Source organism: Ochotona princeps, chromosome 15, assembly GCF_030435755.1.
Source record: "Ochotona princeps isolate mOchPri1 chromosome 15, mOchPri1.hap1, whole genome shotgun sequence".
Classification (NCBI taxonomy): domain Eukaryota; kingdom Metazoa; phylum Chordata; class Mammalia; order Lagomorpha; family Ochotonidae; genus Ochotona; species Ochotona princeps.
Window position 1 is genome coordinate 21,992,165 of NC_080846.1, and position 22,507 is coordinate 22,014,671.

A 22,507-nucleotide genomic window follows, 5' to 3' on the forward strand; every position below is an offset into this window, starting at 1 on the left:
GAAGCTGGATTGGAAGTGGAGTAGATGGGACATGAACTAGTACTTAGTTGGGATGCTGGTATTTTAAGTCATGACTGATCTGGCCTACACTGTAATTCCAACACCTTTGAAAAGTCAGGATTCTGCTATGGCTTGTGTGTTTTCATGTGTTGAAAGCTTAATTCCCAGTGTAGTAGTGTTGTGAGGTGGGGGTCTAAAAAGTGGCAATGTGGTCATGAAGGGCTTTGTCCTCCTGACTGTTGCTATCCTGTGAATGATTGGTTATCAAGAGTGGACAGTTACAAAACTGAGTTCACACTTCTTTGCTCTCTTGCTCTTGTCCTGTTTTGCAATTCCACCTTCCACCTTGGTATGACACAGCATGACAGCCCTTGCAAGATGCTGGCACCATATTCTTGGTTGCCCTACAACCTCCCAAACCATAAACCAAGTAAGTTTATTTTCTTTAGACATACCTAGCCTTGTGTATTTTGTTATAGCAGAAGACATATATTTAAAACATTCTAGGGAAGCGTTCTTGAGGGAGATGACAGCTAAGCTGAAATGATGTTCAAGTGTGACAGGTAGTGCCAACAGCTGGTGTGTCGTGGCTGAGGTGGAGTCAGAGAGGAGGGAGGAAGCAGGGAGGCTAGAGCATCATGGCAGGATTACAGAATGGAATAGCTTTTTTTTTCAAATGATATTAACTACTGCTGCTTTGTAACTTTATTTCCTTAAAATAGCACATACAAATACCACTCCATACACCATCAGAAAACTAAAGCAGCACCTTTATTTTATACATACGAACAGTATAAAATGTTTATTATGTAAGAGCCATGTTTTGTTTACAATATATTATATTGCTCCAAGCCAATGCAAACAGTTCATACATTATATTCCCTATTTCACTGTGTTTACAATATATTATATTGTTTAACTGATACTATCACAGTGTACTTTTTTGGATTTTTTTCCAGTATAAAACTCTCTGGAATAATATTAAGGTCAAAATACATTGAATCAGAGTTTAAAATAAAGGCAATTAAAACAGATGAACAATGTTTAAACATATGATAATAAAACCTGAAAAGTAATAACTTTGACACTGGAAACAATTTCATCCAAATCCTTGTGATTTTTGCATTTTTGCCCAGTTTAACCTCTCTAATGTTCCCCAGCCCTTTGACACCATGAACATCTTGTAATTTTGAAAACATCTGCCAACCACACACTGAAAACACGAAATTTCAACCTGATCTACTGACATAATATAAAATCTGTCCCAAAGCACTGAAACAAGAAAATCTATATCATCCTGCTACAGATATACTTACAAAACTTAAAAGGAAGAGTAAATATCAACTCAGTGATTTATAATGAAGCTAATAAAATTCAGACCAGTATTTTTACGTGTAATGAACATTATTTGAACATTCAACACATGAAAGGTTAACAAAGGCTATGAACTTGGTGTAACTTAAAACGTTGCAGATGTCTGGAGTTCACCAGATGTAATTGGATTCCGGTGGATCCTGCTGCTCCCCAACCTTCTTAAGTGAAGGCGTGTGCTGCCTGAGCTGGGTGCCTGCTGGCCTCAGGGCATGCAAGAGGCTGGCTCCATACCCTGCAAAATCATTCACAGCTTAAAAGAAAAGCTACAAAACCAGGCTCTTCAGATTCAATATTAACCATTCAAATGAAATCCATTTTCCCTTTTCAACCACAAAAAGCTACCTGAATGAAGAGATGTTGCAGGATCAAGATTCCCGTTAATAGAAATGTAGTTTACTAACTCCAGCAGACATGGCTCCATCAGAATTCCCACTCAAATGTATTTTGGCTACGCAGAAACTCTTGTTAATAAAAGGTTGGGTGAATTTGATTGAATGGAAGGATATTCTTCACTTAAGCTCTGGAAAGGATCTAGCACTGATGTCTTGAATGCCTGGTAGAAAATCTAGCCATTGATTCTTTTCAATACTTTGCAAACTCAGGCTAACTTACATTGATCCGTTTCAAAAATGAACCCAATCCACTCCCTATTCTTCACTATGATTGGGTGTGGCTATTAGCCTCCCACTAAATGGAAATTCTGTGAGAATTAAGCACCTTCATCTTGAGTGTTAGAGAAAGGACTATGATGTGAACTGATGCCCTAGCAATGGGGATCTGTGAATTTCCATCAAAGTGTTCATTTGTCTGGTTCCAGCTGGTTGCAATGGAATAAAACCCCAAGTTACATAACTTGAGACCTCCTTTCCTGTGGCTTGTGAACTTCTGGAGGTGCCTGGGGCTCTGACTCATTTCTGATTTTCAAAAACTGGTCCAAAACAGCAATTACTTTGAAAGTTCTGCCTCCATCTTGCTGTGCATCAGAGTCAAGTCTGCAATTTCATTTGTTCCTTGTGGTTTATGAATCCAAGCATGCTGTTAAACTACTGAGACCAGGATACTTTGTTCCTCAATGTGTTTCTTTGAATTGTCAGTAGGCAGGCTAGAAGCTCATGGGATGGTCACAACACCAGCAAACAATGCCCTGGAGTAAATCCCTGCCATGTTGCTTGTCCTGCCACCCATGGAGTCCAACCTCCCTGCTGGTGAGGGTGAGCCTGAGTGGGAGCGTCTGTCTACATATCCCTCCTGCCACTGTCATGCCTGGGTGCTTGGGACCTCCCAGCATGTCACCCCACTGGGAGTCACTTCTTAGCAGAACTCTGTGGCTCAGAGCTTCCTTGTCACCTCCCACTAGTCAAAAGAAACTCTACTCTTTCAAGCTTGCGCTCTTAGTTAATGTACAAAAGAGCTGGGTGGCTGCTCCAGGAAAACATATTTGGATTTTAATGCAGCACTAGGGCATCTTCTTGGTAGGGGATGGCTTGAGCTGAAGGATGTCCACAGATGGCAGGAGCTGCCGCAGCCTGGCTTGCAATGGGTGCTACCTGGGGGCTGGCAGACCTGCCAGTATTGGCATTCATTGCTCCACATCCTGGAACCCTAACTTGCCTCATTTTTGGAAGTGAAACTGAGCATAGCAAAGGAAAGGGCACTCCAGCGCTTGCCATCATCATGCTCAGTGCTCACCAGGCCCCACGGGTGAATTCCAGAGACGTTTGTAATTGAGTCCCAGGATGTCTGGTCTAACATCAGGTCATCCTCACACCCCAGAGCCTCTGAAAGGTTACTGTGATTGTGGGACAAGGTTGGGATTTGAATCTAGATGAGGTTAGCACATAGGATTTGGTTTATTTATTCCATGTGGCTGTAGAAATGGTATTCTTCTATAGGTCATTTAGCCCAAAACTGGTTTCTCTGGAAGAGAAAGTTCTTGAGCCATCATCTGCTGCCTCCCAGATTACAGATTAGCGGGAGGCTGGAATCAGGAGTGGAGCTAAGACTTGGATTCAGGCACTCTTACGTGAAGTACAGGTGTCCCAAATGCAGCCCCTATAGTGCAGCCAACATACTATATGATCAAATCAACGCATATTACTCATGCAGCATAGTACATGTTTGTGGGGACATTTCACAGCAATGCCTCACTCCTTATACTCTGAAGCTTCACATTCTGATTTTTAGAGAGGTGGGAAGATCATGGAGGAGGATAGGAGAAGTTGCTTTTAATAAAAATCTAACCAAGATGATTTGCAGGTTATCTAATAGTCTTTGGAGTCAGAAATAGACATGAAAGAAGATGGTATCTCACTCACTTTTATTGCAGTGTCTGCCGTGCCAGCCTTCTTGACATTGGCATTTGTTGGGTTCATGGCAAGTCCCATGGGCACCGCAGCCAGGCTCACAGATGGCTAGAGTCACAGGAGATAAAAATAATGTTTCTTCAGCTTTCATCTCACAGCAGAATTACATAGCTACATTTCCTGCAGTTTTTCAGAATGAATTAGTCTTGTTTTCATCCTCTATTGGTTTTTTCCCCTCAATAACCCAACTGTAAGTCAGTATTAAGCTTTTTGAAAAATCCTGAATAACTTTAGAAAAGAATGATGTTTCTCACCCACCAAAGGCAATGCAAGCTTATTTTCTTGAAGAAAACCCTTAACAGTTAAAAAAAAATCCAGTAACTATGTAACATTTTTGTACATGCAAGGATTTCATTGTAACACCTCTGGCATGTATGTCAGTGAGGTAAGATTAACTGGCATCCGGGCAACCTGCAGTCAGAAAGTGTGTGGTGAGACTACCGTCGGCCTAATTATACCCTAACCCAGATTGGCTATGGGCCTGGGATACTCACGTTTCGAACAGAGGTCTCCTTGGTAACCTTTGGAGCACTTACACTTGCTTTTGCCAATACATTTACCTCCATTTCTACAGGGCTGGGGGCACTTGCCTGAAACAGAGAGGGACACAAATAAACAAGGAACTATGTGCTTCAACCACAGGTAACTACATGTTTGTGTGTGTGTGTTTTTAGGGGAATTACCGAATACAGAGAATAAATGCCTCTAACTGACAATCACCTCCATTTAGTTAAAATCTACCCTGGTCTCTTTGATTATTTGAGCTTTTATTTTGAAAGAGATGGGCTAATATTTTGCTGATGATTTTTTTATCTTTGATTTTTTCCGCAAAAAATGTGTTGTTCAAAAGTTATATTTATATTGCCTTTTAAATAAATAGGATAATCTTTAAACTAATTAACAAATAACATAATTTAAAATATACCTCACTAAAAGATCTGAATGACCCACTACTGATGTTTTCTTTGAGTTCTGAATTTTGAATGACACTGTTTTAGAAACCTAGCCCACACCCATGTTTCAAAGTAACATTATGGATAATAGCCCTGAAAGTGGAAAAAAAATCTGAATATTCCTTGATTGAGAAATGAATACACAATATGTGATATATTCATATAGAAGTGAATATAATTTATCAAGGTAAAGAAATGCCATGCTGACATATGCTACAACATGGGTGAGCTTTGAAAACCCTAAGGTACAGGCCAGGCGGTAGCCTATTGGCTACAGTCCTCACCTTGCATGTGCTGGGATCCCATATGGTCACCATATTTCGGTGGCCCTGCTTCTCATCCAGCTCCCTCTTGTGGCCTGGGAAAGCAGTCAAGGACGACCCAAAGCCTTGGGACCCTGCACTCATGTGGGAGACCCGGAAGAAAAAACTGGATCCTGACTTTGGATTGGCTCAACTCCAGTCATTGTGGCCACTTGGGGAGTGAACCAGTGGACCCAAGAAAGTCAGAAAATGCTGTATTTTGTGGGATTACATTCGTATGAAATGTTAAGGATGCTCAAGTCTAAAGAGACAGAAAGTACATTAGTTGTTGCTAGGGTCTGGTGGGATGAGGAAATGTTTTAGAATTTGATACACGTGATAGCTGCACAGTTTTAAGAATAAACTAAAAGATAGATCTTAAAATGTTGAATGTTACAATAGATTGAATATATCTTAACTAAAAAATAAGAATACATACTATACTTGTTAGCTTTTATATGTTTAGGAGTACTTTTTCTGTTTTTGTTTTGTTTTGTTGTATTTTATTTTAGAGGCACTTTTCAACTCAAAGCCTGCTTTCATATTTTCCTGGTAATGTGGTTCTTGTAAGCGAAGGAAGAAAACTCCTAAAAGGATTGAATGAAATTTGTGGTAGGGTCAATCAGAAGCTTTCAAAGCCCCATGTTTTTAGTGCAGTTAGAAAAAACAGAGCCAGAAAAAAGAAAAACCACCCAAAAATGAAAATCATTTTCTCTGCCAATGGAAAGTTCACAGACCTACGGGCATGAAAGAGTACACTCACTTGAAGAGAAACTAACCCACTAGAATGTGAAATTTGAGAGCAAATACAGGCAGAAAATTGAGGAAGTTAGTTTAGAAGAACCTTTATCAGAGCAGTGTAATTAATAAGACTAGAAGCCACATCCTGACAATTAATTACATGTTCTGTGGAAACTTCAGAGATATTTGGACTCTATAAAAAATAGTTACTTCATCTACTACTCATTGAAGTTCAAAAAACCACAAATAAATTATAAGCTGGAAGTTAAAATAAGAACTTAAGCATTGTTCAATTTTGAATACACTACAACTTCAGAAACTGACTGTCTGACTAGACTGAACATAGTGGTGTTTTACAGACACAACATTGATTTGAAAACAAGAATGCCAAACAAGTTGTCCTCCACACACATCCAGACAAGCAGGAACACAGCACCCTCAGCAGGCAGGGCACAGCCTCCTGCCCCTGTCTGGCCATGACTGTTACTCTGGCTCAAAAAGCAATCTAGGATGGTTTGCCTCATTTCTGATTTTAGTAGACAGGTCGATTAATTCTCTGAGTCCTACATAGTAGGTAGATGCCAGAACCAGGACAGTCTACCACAATACACTTTCATCATGTGATTTTTAAAATTTATATGTTTGAGGAGACAGGTCTCCTACTTGGGTTTCAAGAACCCAATGACTTGAATCATCACTCCTGACTCCCAGAGTCTGCATTGGCCGAAGCTACAGGTGGGTGTTGAATGCCGATACAGATACATGGTTCATGTCTATCTTGACAGCAAGGCTAAATGTCTACCCCGCTGTAAGTTTTTAAAACACGCCAAATGAAGGCATTAAAAAAAAAAACACAAACTTTTCAACTTACAAAACAAAGACTGTGAGCCCAGCGCAGTAGCCTAGTGGCTAAAGTCCTTGCCTTGAATGTGCCAGGATCCCATATGGGCGCTGGTTCTAATCCCAGCTGCCCCGCTTACCATTCAGCTCCCTGCTTGTGACCTGGAAAAGCAGTCAAGGACGGCCCAAAGCCTTGGGACCCTGCATCTGCATGGGAGACCCAGAAGAAGCTCCTGGCTTCTGGCTTCTGGCCTCAGAAGATCTTCTTCTCTGTCTCCTTCTCTCTGTATATCTGACTTTCCAATTTAAATAAATAAATAAATAAATTTTTTTAAAAATTTGTGAAGTTCAGCACACCCAATTTCCCCTAACTTCCTGTATTTGTCACAATCTGTTAGTAACATCTCACTTTAGTATATTTGTCAAAACTAATGCAGCACACATAATTTCTCCATTTTTTAAAATTTAAACTTCACCCCTTAACCTATATTTTTATATCGACACCCAAATGATATTTCACCAACAAGGTGAGAACAATTTTCAGCACCCCGTAAAGTTCCTATGTGCTCCCAACCATGATTTCAGTTTCTAACATTGTATATTAATTGCTCCTGTTTTTGAACTTCAAGAATTTGAAATCACGGTGTAGGTTATATTGGTGTCTGGCTCTTTTCACGTCATGTAATCTCTCTGCAATTCATGTGCTTTTAGGTCATGCTGTTTTATGGGCATCTTTTATCCTCTCATCCTTGGATCTATCATTTTCTCTGAGGCAAGTTATTAGACTTAGTCTAGTCTAGGATGTCTAATGGTGGGTGGCAGATAAAATTTCTGTATGCATGTAGGTAGGTGAACAAATGCCATTTGTCCTAAAGTTCTGGCCAGCAGTTCTAGGCTGAAGCAATGGCTTCTGTGTAAGAGAGGGATAAAAGCACCCATAGGGATCAACACAACATCCTGAATGATCCAAACCTACAGATTACCAAGTGGGAGAACACTTGCTCTAAATCCTCTGAGGTTTTATGTCACCTTCTGCCCCATTTTTAACTAAAGTAGGTGATAGATAAATCAAGAAACCCTAACCTAAAGCTAGATAAACTATTAATTCTCTCCTGCCTTCACATTCCTTTTTGATAAAAGGAAGAAATGAGGAAAATTCCTAAGCCTGCCATCCAACCCCCAAAACAAAAAGAATGCAAAAATCAGTACTCACTGACTTCACACTGCTCTCCCTCTAGCCCTGGTGGACAGATACACTTTCCAGGGTAGAAGCACGTCCCGCCATTAAAACAGGTGGTTGAGCAGTTAGCTGTTGGAATGAAAAGCAGGGTGTTACATTGACTGCCGGCGAAATCGAACAAACCTGCACTTAAAAACAGATGATTTGCTTCGTTTCCACTTACTTAATAAAAGAAACCTCTTAACAAATTAAAAAAAAAAAAGTATTGCTTGACTTGGCAGATTCCAGAACATAAGATACCACTGAAATGTATCTCACACCTGAGTTCACATTTTCGTGAAAAAGACCACTATGTATAAAACAATTTCTTACAAATAGCTGTGCCCTTAAAAAGAAATGAATGCTATAAACCCAAGAAAAAATGCTTTCTTGAAATATTCAATTAGAACATACAGGAAAGGTAACAATGGGGAAAATCTACTTTGAAAGAGATAAAAGGGAGAAAAGTCTTAATATTAGGATCCAAAAGAAGAGAAACCAATGCTGCTTCCAAATGAGATAGGGATTCAGTTTATCCAAGAGGGTTTTTTTTTTTTTAACTTTTTAATGACAAGTATAGAGGATAACTGTATTCAAAAAGAGATTGCACCCTAATGAAAGCCAGCCGATTGGCATGTGATGGTTGTACAAGCTGGAGGCTTGAAGAAGTTGAATTTTGATAGCAGAAGTCCAATGAACTAGATTACCCATGTAACAGTTACACTATTTAGGATTCATCCTAAAATGTCCCTGAGCCCTCTGTGTCAATTTCTGGAAGTTCACTGCTCAATGGAACCTAAGAGAGAAAAAAGATGGATAAGTGCAGACAAGGAAAGGGGAACTACATAAAAGTTACCAAGTTCACTTTTTCTGCAAAATAGGGGGTTGGTGGTGATTTGTCCCCTGAGGGCCCGGGTGTTGAAAGGTTGGTCCTTAGTGTAGTGACACCAGGAAGTGGTGGAACCTCTGTGAAATGCACCTAGTGAAAGGGGATTTGGAAACTTGGGGGCTCTGCCCTCTGAAGGGATTAGTGTGGTTCTCATGACACTCCAGGATGTTCCCACCAGAGAAGGTTGTTAAAATCACAGCAAGGCTACCTCTCCCTGCACTCTGGCTTTTTCTTGTGCATGTGACCTCCTCCTGTCACACACTCCCACCATGTTGCGATCTTGCCAAAGACGCCCTCACAAAACCCAAGCAGTTGTCAGTGCTATGCCCTTGAACCTCCTATCTGTAACCTAAATAACCCTCCTATCTTCCTAAAGGGCTCAGCCTTGGACATTTTGCTATAACCTCAGAAGATGGAATACATAGATTTAAAAGAGTGTTAGAACTGTTAGCAATTTTATATGCCTTGTTTGTTCTTGTGCCAATTAAAACAGGCCAAAGTTGGCTATCAGTGAACAAAAGTTAGTGTAAGCTTCCATTAGGAAAATTAGAAAGGAAATCCAAAAGTTTAAGTGTGTGCTTTCCTTCTGGAAAAACAAAATGGTCCAAACAAAAACATCATAAATATCATGCTTTTTAAATGATAAACTTCATGTTTAAAAATCACAAATACTGGGGCAGATATTCAACCTACTGATTCAAATGCCATGAGGATGTCTTGTGTGCTACATCAGAGTACCTAGGTTTGATTTCCAAACCTGGGTCCTGGTTTTAGCTTCCTGCTTTGTCTGAGGTGCTCCCAGACCTGATTCTTGTGTGTCCTTGCCAGTACAGGGCCAGCCACAGTCTGTCACCCCCAATCAGCTGGTGGTTGCAATTGCTGGGTCAGTTCTGTTTCCAGCCCTGTCTTCCACATGAACCAACGGGTATTGCAGTCCAGCCTGATTCTGCCCAGCACACCCTCGCCCTCACAAAAACCAGTGGGAGCTGCAGCCTAGTCAGAGCGACCCACATTAACCCCCACCAAGCCTGCCTCAGTTTCTCCCAAGCAACAGATGGTGCTGGAGTCTAGCCTGGCTCAGTGCGCCCAGCCCCACTTCACACTTGTGCCAAGGGAGATTGCAGCCATATCCAGACTGAAATGCAGCCCCCACTCTGGCCTCCGCACTTTCCCGTGGGAAACCCAACCCAGCAAGTGTGTACTCTCACAGCTCCCCAACCGAGCCTATTCCCAGCCCTAGATTACACGTGTGCCAATGCTTGCTCTGACCCAGTTGGCTTAGCCCCTCACCTGTCTCAGCCTTTGCCTTCAATGCTGTGGCCTATTATCCCTGGCTCATCTAGACCAGTCGGTGTAAGAGCCTAGTTCTGCATCACAAGTGCTCCATCCTGAATTCTGTTCTTCCTTGTGAGTTGAGGTTTGCTTGGCCCTACTCGGTCTGCCCCCTTCCAGTTGCGGTTTGGCCCACCTCACATCCTATTTTAGGATGCACTTTCAGGTGCTGCTGCCTTGACCTTCCCAATATGTTGTTGGTTCCTTTACCCATAAGTGATGGCAGGTTCCATGATCACACCTAGCTCAGCCCATCACGACCCCAGCTATGGATGGGGACCTGACTGGCAAGGCTAGGTACCAGTACCTAACTGAGTGGTGGAACAGTGGACGGGTCATACTTGGCAGGGTCAAGAAACTAACCAGCATGCGAGAGAACCAGGTCCAGGGGTGGATTCTGTGGGGGAAGTGTGGACCCAACCCTGTGGAAATAGCTTTCATGTGAACTGGTGTGTGGCAGTCAGTAATGCTCTGTACTAACAGCCCATCTCAGGATACCCATTTGGGCTGGTGAATCAGTCTGGCCCAAATAGATCTTATGGACTTTCTCCTCCAAACCACCATGTCTCAGTCTCCATGCTTGCCAGAAAGTAGTGACCCCGTTGCTGGGAATCACCCAGAATTCTTCCCTCATCTACACTCACACTGGCGTTATCCATGGGTGTCCCTAGGCAGCAATTACATATCCTAAAACCCCAGAGCTCACCACTGGGCGGTCAGCAGTCAGAGCCTCGTGCCCAGTAGGTGCACTGACCGCCCAAAGCCTAGGACTCAGTCACTGCCTTTCGGCAGTGACTTTGGCCTGAGTCCCCAGCATTGGGTCCGGCCTGGCTGGGGCACCCCCACAGCTGCCACACTGCAGGAAGCTGCTTTTGCCCCAACCCCACAGCTGGACTCTAAAAGAATTTTTAAGATTACTAAATAGAGAAATCTTTCATCTGAAAGACAAATATTACAAAAAGTAAAATATATTGGAGCACAGATGGATATATTTCTTCAACAGTGACCATGCCAGGTTGTGATGTGGCATCAGGAATACTCATCTGCCACGCTCCCCTTTCATAACCCACGTTGCTGACAGGAGACAGCTGTCCAGCCAGAGACATTTCTTCTGCCCAGATTCAAGTAGGGCCATCAAGATAATGCTGGAATCAATATGAAAGTTGTAAGGGCGACCCCTGAGCCAGGGATTGCTTTTAAATCAGTGTCTACTTTTTCTCTCTACAGTTCTAGAACGCTTCAGAACTCTGGGCAGGATGTTGGAGGCTGGAATCAAGGCTCCTGGGTCACTGTTAGAAGAGCTGCTTTGCCCTCTGTCTAGGAATTCCTGCACTCTGTGAGTAGAAACAAACCTGTGCTGTGTTAGATTTCACTAAAATTGGAGTTCCAGTTGTTACAGAAGTCATCTTTACCCTGAGTGATAGAGCTGTTAGAAGGAACGATTATATAGGAAGGATAATTATTTTCATCACGTATTTTAAAAGCAATAAGACTGGGCTTGATGCAGTAGCCTAGTGGTTAAAGTTCTTGCCTTGCATGCACTGGGATTCCATATGAGCGCCGGTTCTAATCCCAGCAGTTCAGCTTCCCATCCAGCTCCTTACTTGTGGCCTGGGAAAGAAGTCAAGGACGGCCCAAAACGTTGGGACCCTGCACCCGTGTGGGAGACCCGGAAGATGATCCTGGCTCCTGGTTTTGGATCAGCACAGTTCCAGCCAATGCAGTTGCTTGGGGGATGAATCATCGGAGGGAAGATCTTCCTCTCTGTTTCTCCTCCTCTCTGAATATCTCACTTTCCAATAAAAATAGATAAATCTTTTTTTAAAAAAGTAAAAAGACCTTGGTTATCAGAAGTAGATTGTTACCTTTGTCACAGTTGACTCCGTAGAATCCAGGTGGGCAGATGCAGAAACCAGGAGTAACACAGAGTCCTCCGTTCATACATCGTGGTGTGCAAAGGGCTTATGAGAAGAGAGAATCCTGATTAAGACCAAACAGGTTTTGAAACAAAACCATTTGGAAATGTCAATCATGCAACAAGGTTTATGGAGGACTTCAAAAAGTGAAATAAAAGATAAAGTTTATTTTAATGGAAAAAACAAATATCAGGCGTCTTTGAAAGTTTATGAAAAATGTGAATTATGAAAAACACTGGGTAGAAATCTCAAATTTTTGCGCCAAAATGAACATATTTTAGTTCAATTTTTCCATGAACTTTGAAGAATCCTCATGTATTTTTAAGCACTGTGGTTGACTCTAAAATTATCATTCTTCAAAGAGACATGTTTGCTGTTTTAAAACTTATTTCTGTGGCAAAAACTGGGTCATTTTTCAATCTATCAATTTGTTAGAAAAGAATTTGATTTTGTTCCATTTGAATGTCTGATTAAACTTTGCCTGAAATCATTTTTTTTGCTAAGATGTGATCTTAACATTAAATATTTTCTCTCTGTCCTAGTCCTTTGATTCTCTAATTCCCAAGATAATTTCAAATAAGAGTATTATTTTTTATAGATGAAAAATATTATTTTATGCTAATCAAATACGTTTTTATTACCTAAGTATCTTATGATTAATGCCAACTCTTTTGCCTACCCATTTTTCATGTGATTTTCCTAAAAGCTTTTCTCAGTGGTGAAGATGCCCACATGCCCCCTCAGTATGCCAGGTTTGGTTCCTGGCTCTGGCTCCTGAGGCCAACTTCCTGGAGGCAGCAATGATTTAAATACTTTGGCTCCTGCCCCCCTTGTGGGAGACCCGCACTGAGTTCCCATCCTAGCCCACATTCGTCCATATGGGAATTTGAGAGTAAACCTACAGCTGGAAGCTTTCTCTCTTTATCTCAACCATTTTCTAAATTAGAAATAATAATAATAACAACATCCTCCAGGTAGCAGTACTGATCACGCAAATGATTTTCATCTTTTTTGGAGGGCATGGAGAAAGGGGGTTGGAGACTTCTAATGACTTCATAACCCTGCTGTACACTTATGAATCAAGCTACTTTGACTTGGAATAGATAACTTTAAACAAGGTAGACCAGGGTTTTAAGCTCAATTTAAATCGAGGGGAGAGACCTTCCAAACTTACATCGTATTATGCAGGGTAGATGAAAGCAAAAGGAATGGATGGGGAATGACCACAGAGAGTGCAGAATTGGGCCAAAGTTCTCTGCCTGGTCACCACACACTGAATTTAATAGGAAACCACTGGTAGAAGTACTAATTTCCAATAGCTCTTCTGTGGCTTTTGTAACGCATCTCTAATCCTTATAATGTGACCAGAAAAATAACTTCAAAGATGTGTTAAAAAAAAAAAAAAAAAAAACCTATGTGAGACGCCTGCATGACTTCCAAGTCCCCTGGGAAGCTGGCTGACCCCACGCTTTACCTTTCTCACAGTGAGGTCCGTGGAACCCGTCAGGACACTGGCAGATGCGCCTTTCATTACAAAAGCCTCCGTTTCGGCACCCTCCTGGGCACTCAGCTGCAGCCAAGAGAAACAAAGTTAATGCGGGCTTCCTTGAAAGCAAGCTGAGCCAATACCAGCCAGCATGAGACATCTGTGGTCACTATTATTCCAATGCACCAATTATTGTAATTAATTGAATACAGAGATACTTTTGCCACGATCTCTCTACTGTTAGATTTCTCTGACTCTACAAAATAAGATTTTTGCCTTTCTTAATCCTACCTCCAAAAGTTGGGGAAGGGGGCCACAAAAGAAGGTAAAGCCAATTTATTCTGCTTTCCCGCTGACATCAATCTACTAGACCTCCTTAGATTTACACATTGTGACAAGGTGGGTTAAACCACTATCTGCAATGCTGAATCCCATTTTGGAGCACAGCATCAGTTTGAATTCTAGCTGTGCTGCTTCTAATCCAGATTTTTGCTAATGGGCCTTCAAAAGGGTAAATTAGCTTAAGTACTTGAGCTCCTGCCACCTATGACCCAGTTCCTCATCCAACCCTTGTGGTCATTTTGGGAGTGAACCCAAAATTAAAGATCTCTCTGTGTTCTCTCACTCTGCCTTTCAAAAAAATTAAATATAATAACATTTTTAAAGAAAGTGAAATTCACAATGTAGTAGAAAAAGTGACATTGTTCTCAATATTAATTTTCAGAGGGTGAAATGGCTTTTCAATATACCTATCGCGCATCGAAAGCCTCCAGAACTTAAATCTTGTGCTGGGAAAGCCTGTGCAGGACACGATAGGAGGCAGGCCTTCTTCCCACCTAACTACGGCATCCTAAATGTGGTGGTGAGATGCAGGGCTGCCTGAGTGAGCTCTGTCCCAGCAGTGATCACTCGCATGAGAGTGACACCTGGTTTTCCTGGAACGTGAACAACACCAAGCTTTCAGCATGAGAACAGGTGCTGTTGCCTTTGATGGGTAGAAAGCATTGGTAATGAATAACAGTATCACCCTGAGGAACAGGAGTGAAAAAAAATTAGGGAACATTTGTGAACACTACAAGATACTACTGAGGATTCTCAGACTATTACAGAGGTATAGAGAGGAAGGGGAGGGGGTGTTTTGAAGAAATCTTTTGGTTCCTAAAATTGTGAGATCAAAGCCATTGTGACTAGACACACTTTACCAGCACTAACTCCCATTTGTGTGGGTTGCAGTCACATATAGGGTTTTTTGTTCCAAATCACCTCATACCCATAAACCTATTCTTGCTTACCTTGCTGGCATGTTTTAAAGAAAATAGCATTTTGAGGCGTCTGGAGGATGGTATTGCCTTCAGAATTCATTACAATCACATTCACCTCGAATGCGGCCACCCCATCTTGTTTTCCAATGCACGGGAAGCCAACTTGAACAACTAAGAGAGAAAACAGAAACAGTCTATCTGGCTGACTGCAGTTCTACAGAAATCTTTGGAAGACAAAGAACAAAGCAACACTGATCAAACTGAGTGGCTCCTTGTATGTCTGCGAGAATAGGTGAGTCTGTTCTATCTCCACCAGAATAGGGGCTGTGTTTCGACCATCTAAACATGGTCCAGACTTGGTGCATCTTACTGGATGCAGGACGAATGAACATCATTAATTTTCAACCCCTCTTTTGTGAAATTTGGAATATTCTGTTCATAATCTGAGAATTTTTTTTCTGAAAATTATAGGAAAAATTAAAGGGAAACATGGATGGGTTTAATTAGGCAAAATATCATTATGGGTCTCCAGCCTCCAAATAACCCCCAAAAGAGCAAGCATTAACATTTTATAACCCACTATGTAAAGCTCTAACAGCAATATATGTGCTTGAAAGTCATAAAATACCTTCTTTGAAGGTGTTTCACCAAATTGAAGGAATGAAGCTAAGATTTTCTCAGGCTGTTTATTTACATGAACAAGTGTCACTTTCTGGGGAACTAGAAGAGTTTAGGGTGATGGGATAATCTCATGAACAGGCTTAGGTGATGAGCTAATAGTGCAGGCTCCTAAAAGGGTATCACATCTTTCCTGTGAGTCTGATTGCTTGGTGGTGTGTGCAGGCGTTGACATGTGTGTATAAACAAAGAATGTGAAGTGATGCCACTGCTCTATAGGAATGGTGAGCAGGCCATGGACTGTGGAATTCTCGGAAGTTGGAAAGCAGAAATAGCACATGTCAGATGTGACTGGGCTAAGAAATTGATTTTGTGAGTTTTTGAGATCCACTGAATGGTCATAAAACTACACTGGGGAAGACAGATGTAACTGATCCACGAATGTTTCCTTACAAGAAGCAGAGCTTATAGATGGACATATGAAATTTTGCCTCATTTTTTCCTGTATGCCGGATTATAATAACCTTCAACCTTGTACAAATCATCTTAAACTGAGGAAAATCTTCTAGGCTTAGAGTAAGAAATGAACATAACATTTGAGCTGTCCCTTCCTGTCAGTACACAGGCTCATCACTCAATCTTCTGAATGTGGTTGGCAACCCCAAAGGCCTCCCAAGGCGTGGCCTTGTTTGTGTTCATTACACCTGTTTCCCCGAGTCCCCACATATGCTCATTGCAGAGAATTAATTATATAGCAAAAAGAAAATACAGCCAACTTAAAGAATTGAGACAGAAAGCTAAAACTACACCTTCCATTCCAAAGTAATATGATCACCATGGAGAACTTTGATTCAATGAGATCCTGTTTATGCAAATGCCAATTGAAAGAAGAAAACAATTTCATTAGTAGAGATTTCTAGTCAGGAAGAATCAAAGGTGCTGAAAAATTATTTAAATTGCCTGTCCTTCCAGTGCATTTATACTGTATCCAATTATAAACCTTTATTTGGTCTTCTTATGGTTCTTTTGCAGGAATGCTAGCCAATAATTACCTCAAAGTATGTAAAGATGAAGCAAACTTCAAACATAAAGACAGAATTTCTAGAATCTTTCTCACCACATGCAATTACCCAAACTTTATTGCTGTGCTTTCTCCTGGGCCTACTGCACTTCTACTTTGCAGCTTACCCAATCGTTTAAAGACTGTTCAGTTTTATGTTAGCTTCCACAATCTTGGTATGGAAGAAAAGATGCTTAAAAATAAGCACATGCTCATTTCTGCTTCACGGTGTGGTAAACTTCAACACAGTTCTTGGATAGTAAGTAAAATAACTTATTAATACACGGTATGGAAAACTCAGGTAAAAACAAGTATTAGTTGCTTGCATCCTTAGATGTGCAAAAAACAGGTAATCTGCATATCTGGTAAAATTATGATGACATGCTTCCACATGATTACATGGGATCCCCAAGAAGAAAACAGACTCTTTAGGTTTAGCACTCATTTAAACATTTCTAGACCTTGGATTCCTGAAAGATTTGGTTGAGCAATATTCCACTGCTATGTTGGTGTCAGGGTATGGCAGAGCTGTAGTGTTCAAAGGACTGAAGCTAGGCTTCGTGGGAACTGTTTTTTGTTATACAACTCGGTAATTTACTGAACTGAACCACCCTGCAGTTCATATTTCCTGTTTTTGTTCTATTCAGAAGCCAGAAGACAGGCGCTTCATAACTGCTAAAAAGCAAGAGGTTTTCTAATGCAATGTTTAGGCATATGGGAACCTGTGGGATAAAAGAACAGTTTAGCAGCTTGGGAGTAAAACTGAGCCTCAAGAATATAAAAGAGTACCCCAAATATTTAAGTTCAATGACATGCTTATTTGGTTACTTCTTTGTACTCAATGTAATTTCAGTTGTCCCGTAGAGACTAAGCTAATGGGGCTAATGAATAACTACCCTGCAATGGTTTAAAATTCCAATGAAGTTCTTACCCCTGCATTTCTGCAAACAAATCCTACATCTGTTTTCAAAAGCCCGTGTGTGTGTGCACGTGTATGCATTTGAGGGATGTGTGTTATTTGTGATAACTATGTGTATGCACGTGCGTGAATATCACCCATCACCTATCCAAGAGGGCTTATTTCTGATTTCACCTTGTCCAAAGTGTCAACTTCTTCCTCTAACATGTATTGTTTGCAAATACTTTGCATAGTTAGAAAATGTTTAACCTAAGCAAATCTATTAAATATTCTCACATCAGGGTAGACATTTGGCACAGCAGTGACGACAGCTCTTGGGATACCCATATCCCATATCAGAATGGCTGCAGTCCCAACTCTGCTTCCTATTAATGCAAACCTCGAGGGTGGTGGTGGTGCTGATGGCTCAAGCTGTTGGATCTCGGACCCTCATGTGCAAGGCCCAGACTGAGTTGCAGAATCAGCAATTTCCAAGCATTTGGGAAAGGAACCAGTAAATAGAAGGGCTCCCTGTCTCTATTCTATCTGTCTCGCCACCTTTCAAATAAAAGCTGATAATTGATTAGTTAAATCATTTAAAAATATTAGCATCATATGTTTAAAATCTGTGGCTCATTATTCTAAGAAGTAAAATTTTAGTGAAGATTTCCTTTTACTAGATACAGCAATTGAATGAAAGCTTGGGATACCAACGTTGAGTTAGAAAACCCAAAGGCATGCTATTTCTTGGAAGACGAGCAGGAATAACAATGTAAGAAAGTCATTAAGAATATTTTTCAATGGGCTATCATGAGCTTCCTTCAACAATCAGAAAAGACAATGGAAACAATTCAAAGACATAAAATGGAAACTGAGACACATGCTATGTATTTCTTTTACTCATAACTGATCAGCTACAGGCATGATCTACTAAAATTTTTTGTGAAGTTACTTTCAGCCGAAAAAGAGCACCAAATGACATGATAAGGGACGGAGCAAGAAATGTTTTCCAAGAATAAGGGATTTCCAAAATCCCTGAGTTGCCTTTCTCGACTCCCTGATGGAGTAGATCCCAGCAGCACCTTACAGATGGAATCGACTTCCATGTCTGTGCAGCAGGCTTCATGTCTTTGAGGACTCAAGCTCATTCTGTCTTCCGGAATCCCAAGCCTGATTAGAAAGAAGGTAAATTCCATCGAGGCCCTGGGATGACCCAAGAGTTGTTCAAATGCATTGTCCTGATTGTACTCACGGTACCTGTGCTGGGGATTGAGGAAATCCTGTCTGTTCAGCCCCGACTCTCACAGTATTGGGAGGCAGCCATACAGATTCACGAGAAGTGGAGATTAGGACCACTGGAAAACCATCATTGAAAAGGGGACTAGTTCCCTCATTTTTAATGGCAATAAATTAGCTCCTACTTTCACATGACACTAACACAATTATTTCAGCATTTCTTTAGAAGATTAAGATGAATTTTTTAAACAGAGGGTTATATTATCAACCACTTTGAAACACTATAAAGCTATTCCAATCCCAAAATAGAGTAAGTTCTAAACCAACCTTTATTGTAGAAGAACTTTAAATAGAAAGAACATGGAATAGAAAGCATATTTTGAAACAATTTAACTTTTCACATTAGAAAACCTGATGATTTAGAAAAATAATTCAGGATAGAGCCCTAACTCATACTACTGCCAAAATAAATTTTTATAAACTATGAGAAACATGCATAAGTTATCATTTAACTGCTCCCCGGAATAGGAGTTAACTGGCAAGCATAAAAAGAATGGAAAAAAGTCACAAAGGAAAAGGCAGATTTGGTCTCATCAATCTTTGTTTCCTATCCAATAAAATGAATTCAAATGACAAGTTGAAAAATATTCTAATAAAAGGTAAATGTAGTTTATAAGTTTTATAAATCAATAAGAACATTACCTCAATATATAAACAAACATGGCACATAGACATTTTATATTGCCTAGTAGGGACCAGAAAATATGCCCTATCTCAATAGGAATTTTAAAAAGTCAGATTGAAAGGAAACTCAGAGAAGTTGCCATTCATTTTTAAGTCAGCAAAAAATTGCTAGCATGGTTAAGAATTTATGTTGATAAGAATACAGTAAGCTCACTTATTCTGCTAGCCAGGGCATAAATGGATACAACCCTTATGGAAAGTAATTTGGCATTGTGGTCATAATTGTTTTATTTTTTTTTTATTGGACAGTCAGATACACAGAGAGGAGGAGAGACAGTGAGGAAGATCTGTCTGATGATTCACTTCCCAAGTGGCCACAATGGCCAGAGCTGAGCTGATCTGAAGCCAGGAGCCAGGAGCTTCTTCCAGGTCTCCCACGTGAGTGCAGGGTTCCAAGGCTTTAGGTCATCCTCAGCTGCTTTCCCAGGCCACAAGCAGGGAGCTGGATGAGAAGTAGGGCTGCCAGGATTAGAACCGGCGCCCATATGGGATCCTGGCGGGCATGCAAGGCAAGGACTTTTTATCTACTAGGCTATTGCACTGGGCCCCATCATAATTGTTTTAAAGAGTATTTTACTTTAATTTGTTTAAAGAGATTTTTTAAAGGTTGATGGTTCATGTCCTTTGATACAATCATTCCAATTTTAAGAGTCCACCAACAAAGTAATAAGGTAAGTGCCAAGATCTTGTTACCTATTTTATCCAACAATGAGTTTCTGACTGCATGCAGTGGGAGTGGTGGGAGTTATAACGATAAGACAAATAGGGCTCCTGCCTCTACATACTTCACTATTAATTTTGAGAGAATGTTTATTCTGTTTCTAGCATGGGAAACATGTTTCCGCTGAAGTGTTAAAAGTGGGACAAACATTGTCGATGCTTGGGATGCTGACATCCCGTGCCCCCTTGCTTGTCTGTTTCCCATCCTACTCCCTGCTGATGCACCAAGAAGTCCTAAATCAATGGTCTCCTGCCAGTCCCATCAGAGAACTGGATGGAATTCCTGGTCCTGGCTTTGACCAATCCTAGTCCCACCTGTATGGGCAACTGGGGAGTGAACCCGTAGATGAAACATTGCCCTCTCTTCCTCTGCCACTCTTTCCAGGTAATAAACACCTTAAAGATAAGAGAAAAAATCATGGTGCAACACGAACTATTTACTACAATTATGTACAAAGTCATATTCATAGAAAAAAATCTAGGTAGAAATATGTGAGCATATTAGCACGGAGACTTTCTGTGTGTTTCCCAAAATCTCAGAAACCTTGTCTTAACTCCACCACTTGCTACTGACATTTGAATAGGGAAAAGTCAGTTAAGCGCCATAAACCTAAAATGTTTAACTTATAAAAGATAGTTGTGATTCTGGCCTTGTCTCCTCCAGGACTCAAAGTTAACAGTGCAGGGTTGATTGCTCTGCAAGCTGGAAAACAGAAGTGAAACACACACTGTCACTGCGTTAGCAAAAAAAGATGATTGGCCTTGAAACCTTGAATATCTATTATCTGTTTTTCCACAGCCCTTTTCTTAATCAAATATATTTATAACACATTGCTAACTTCTGGGGAAATTTTTTTGACTAATCCTCTTTATCTCCAGACATTTAACTTCAATCTTCACTACATTAATGTGCTCTACATTAACTCACAGTTTGGGGGTGAATATATCTCACCAGGCATAGTTGTGTTCTTTTTCCTTTTTTCTGGAATCCTTTATGAAGCAGGTGTAGGCTGAGCTATTTTGAGTTTTTAGAAAATTACAGAACCATTTCTTTAGTCCCATCCTAATCCTTTGTACAAGACATAATTGAACCATCCCCAAACCAACAGATCTCTTCAGGCAAAATTTCTATAATCCTTCTGATGGATGCTATTTCGGTTTCATCAGTAATATATTTTAAGCGTAAGCTTTTCTACATGGCCAAGGCCACCCACCTGATGCCTTATGAGGGATTGTTCCCAGCAGGGGGACGTTGACAGTTGGATCTGCCATGATGCCTTTATCCAGGGAGCGCAAGGACAGGAATTCATAGAAGTATTCTGCCTGCAACAAAAGATGCTGACAATTAGCACCATGGAAACCAGAGAGAGAGGGAGAAGGCACTTCTCAGCTCATCATCTGTCACAAGGAAGAGTGATCATTTTCACTCCGGGAGCCCCTGACACCTAGGATACTGCGTAGGATACTCCCTCTGTTTTATGGCTGTAGAATCAGATGCCCCATTTGGAGAGACGTGAACCCTTAAAAACACATCATATGCCAGAAATTATCCTAAACATTTTATTAATAATATATAAGGAGAGAAAACTCATGAGACAAAACATGAAAACACTGAAACAAAAATCTTAAATGCCATATAATAAATTATTTACATCCCCTGTGGGTGCCAGTGCATGTCCCTGCTGCTTCGCTTCCCATTCAGCTCTTTGCTTACGGCCTGGGAAAGATGGTTCAAATCTTTGGGGCCTATACACATTTTGGAAAAAATTCCTGGCTCCTGGCTTCAGATTGACTCAACAGAGCAACTCTGGCCACTGTAGCCATTTGAGGAACAAATCAGTGGATGCAAGATCTTTCTTCCAATCTCTCTTTTCTCTGTAAATTTGCCTTTCTAATAAAAAATAAATAAGTCTTTAAGTTGTCATTTACTACCCTATAATTTCTTTTAGCTTTATCACAAAATGAGTCTGCCAGTCAATGGTGATATTTCACTTTTATCACAAAATAAATGAAAGCTGCCTGTCTATGGTAATATTTTTGAAAATTGATAATTTTAGCCAAAAGTCTCATGTTTTAATTTTAAAAATCTATTTTATTAATAAAAAGGTAAAAATTAGGTACCAAGATTAAACAATGATTGTATAGAATTGAGATTAAATGAGAGGACAGGACACTACTGGTCACTACTTAATATGCCACCAGAGGCCAGTGCTGGGCCACAACCAAAGCTGGAAGCTGATAGGTAACTCAGTCTAGGTCTCCCATGTGGATGGCAGGAACTCGGCTGAGCCATCACCACAGCATTGGGAAGAAGCTACAGTCAGGAACTGGAACTAGGAATGGAACCTAGGCACTCTGATGTTGGAAGTATCTAAACAACAGGGCCTGAATGTTTTGCCTGTTCTCTTTTTCAGATTTTTGATTTATGGTTTTATACCTTTCATAATAAAAGCAATGCATTCATTTTCAGATAAGCATTCATTATGTACCTTTCAATTCTGTGAGGCTGATGACCATCATTGAGTATATTTGTATAATTCTCTGATCACAGAGG

The 22,507-nt window shown here is 40.6% G+C and overlaps 1 protein-coding gene across 1 annotated transcript in view; it reads right to left on the reverse strand.

Annotated features, from left to right (window-relative positions):
- Positions 1–749: 749 nt before the first annotated feature.
- WIF1 (WNT inhibitory factor 1) overlaps positions 750–22,507 on the reverse strand; it is a 63,187-nt gene continuing 41,429 nt past the window's right edge. Inside the window, exons 3-10 of the mRNA XM_004582997.3 lie at positions 21,168–21,276; positions 14,708–14,848; positions 13,404–13,499; positions 11,879–11,974; positions 7,787–7,882; positions 4,232–4,327; positions 3,690–3,785; positions 750–1,606 (exon numbers count right to left, since the gene is read on the reverse strand). Coding sequence (XP_004583054.2) covers positions 1,485–1,606; positions 3,690–3,785; positions 4,232–4,327; positions 7,787–7,882; positions 11,879–11,974; positions 13,404–13,499; positions 14,708–14,848; positions 21,168–21,276 — 852 coding nt within the window. The 3' untranslated portion in view covers positions 750–1,484. The remainder of the gene's footprint in view (positions 1,607–3,689; positions 3,786–4,231; positions 4,328–7,786; positions 7,883–11,878; positions 11,975–13,403; positions 13,500–14,707; positions 14,849–21,167; positions 21,277–22,507) is intronic.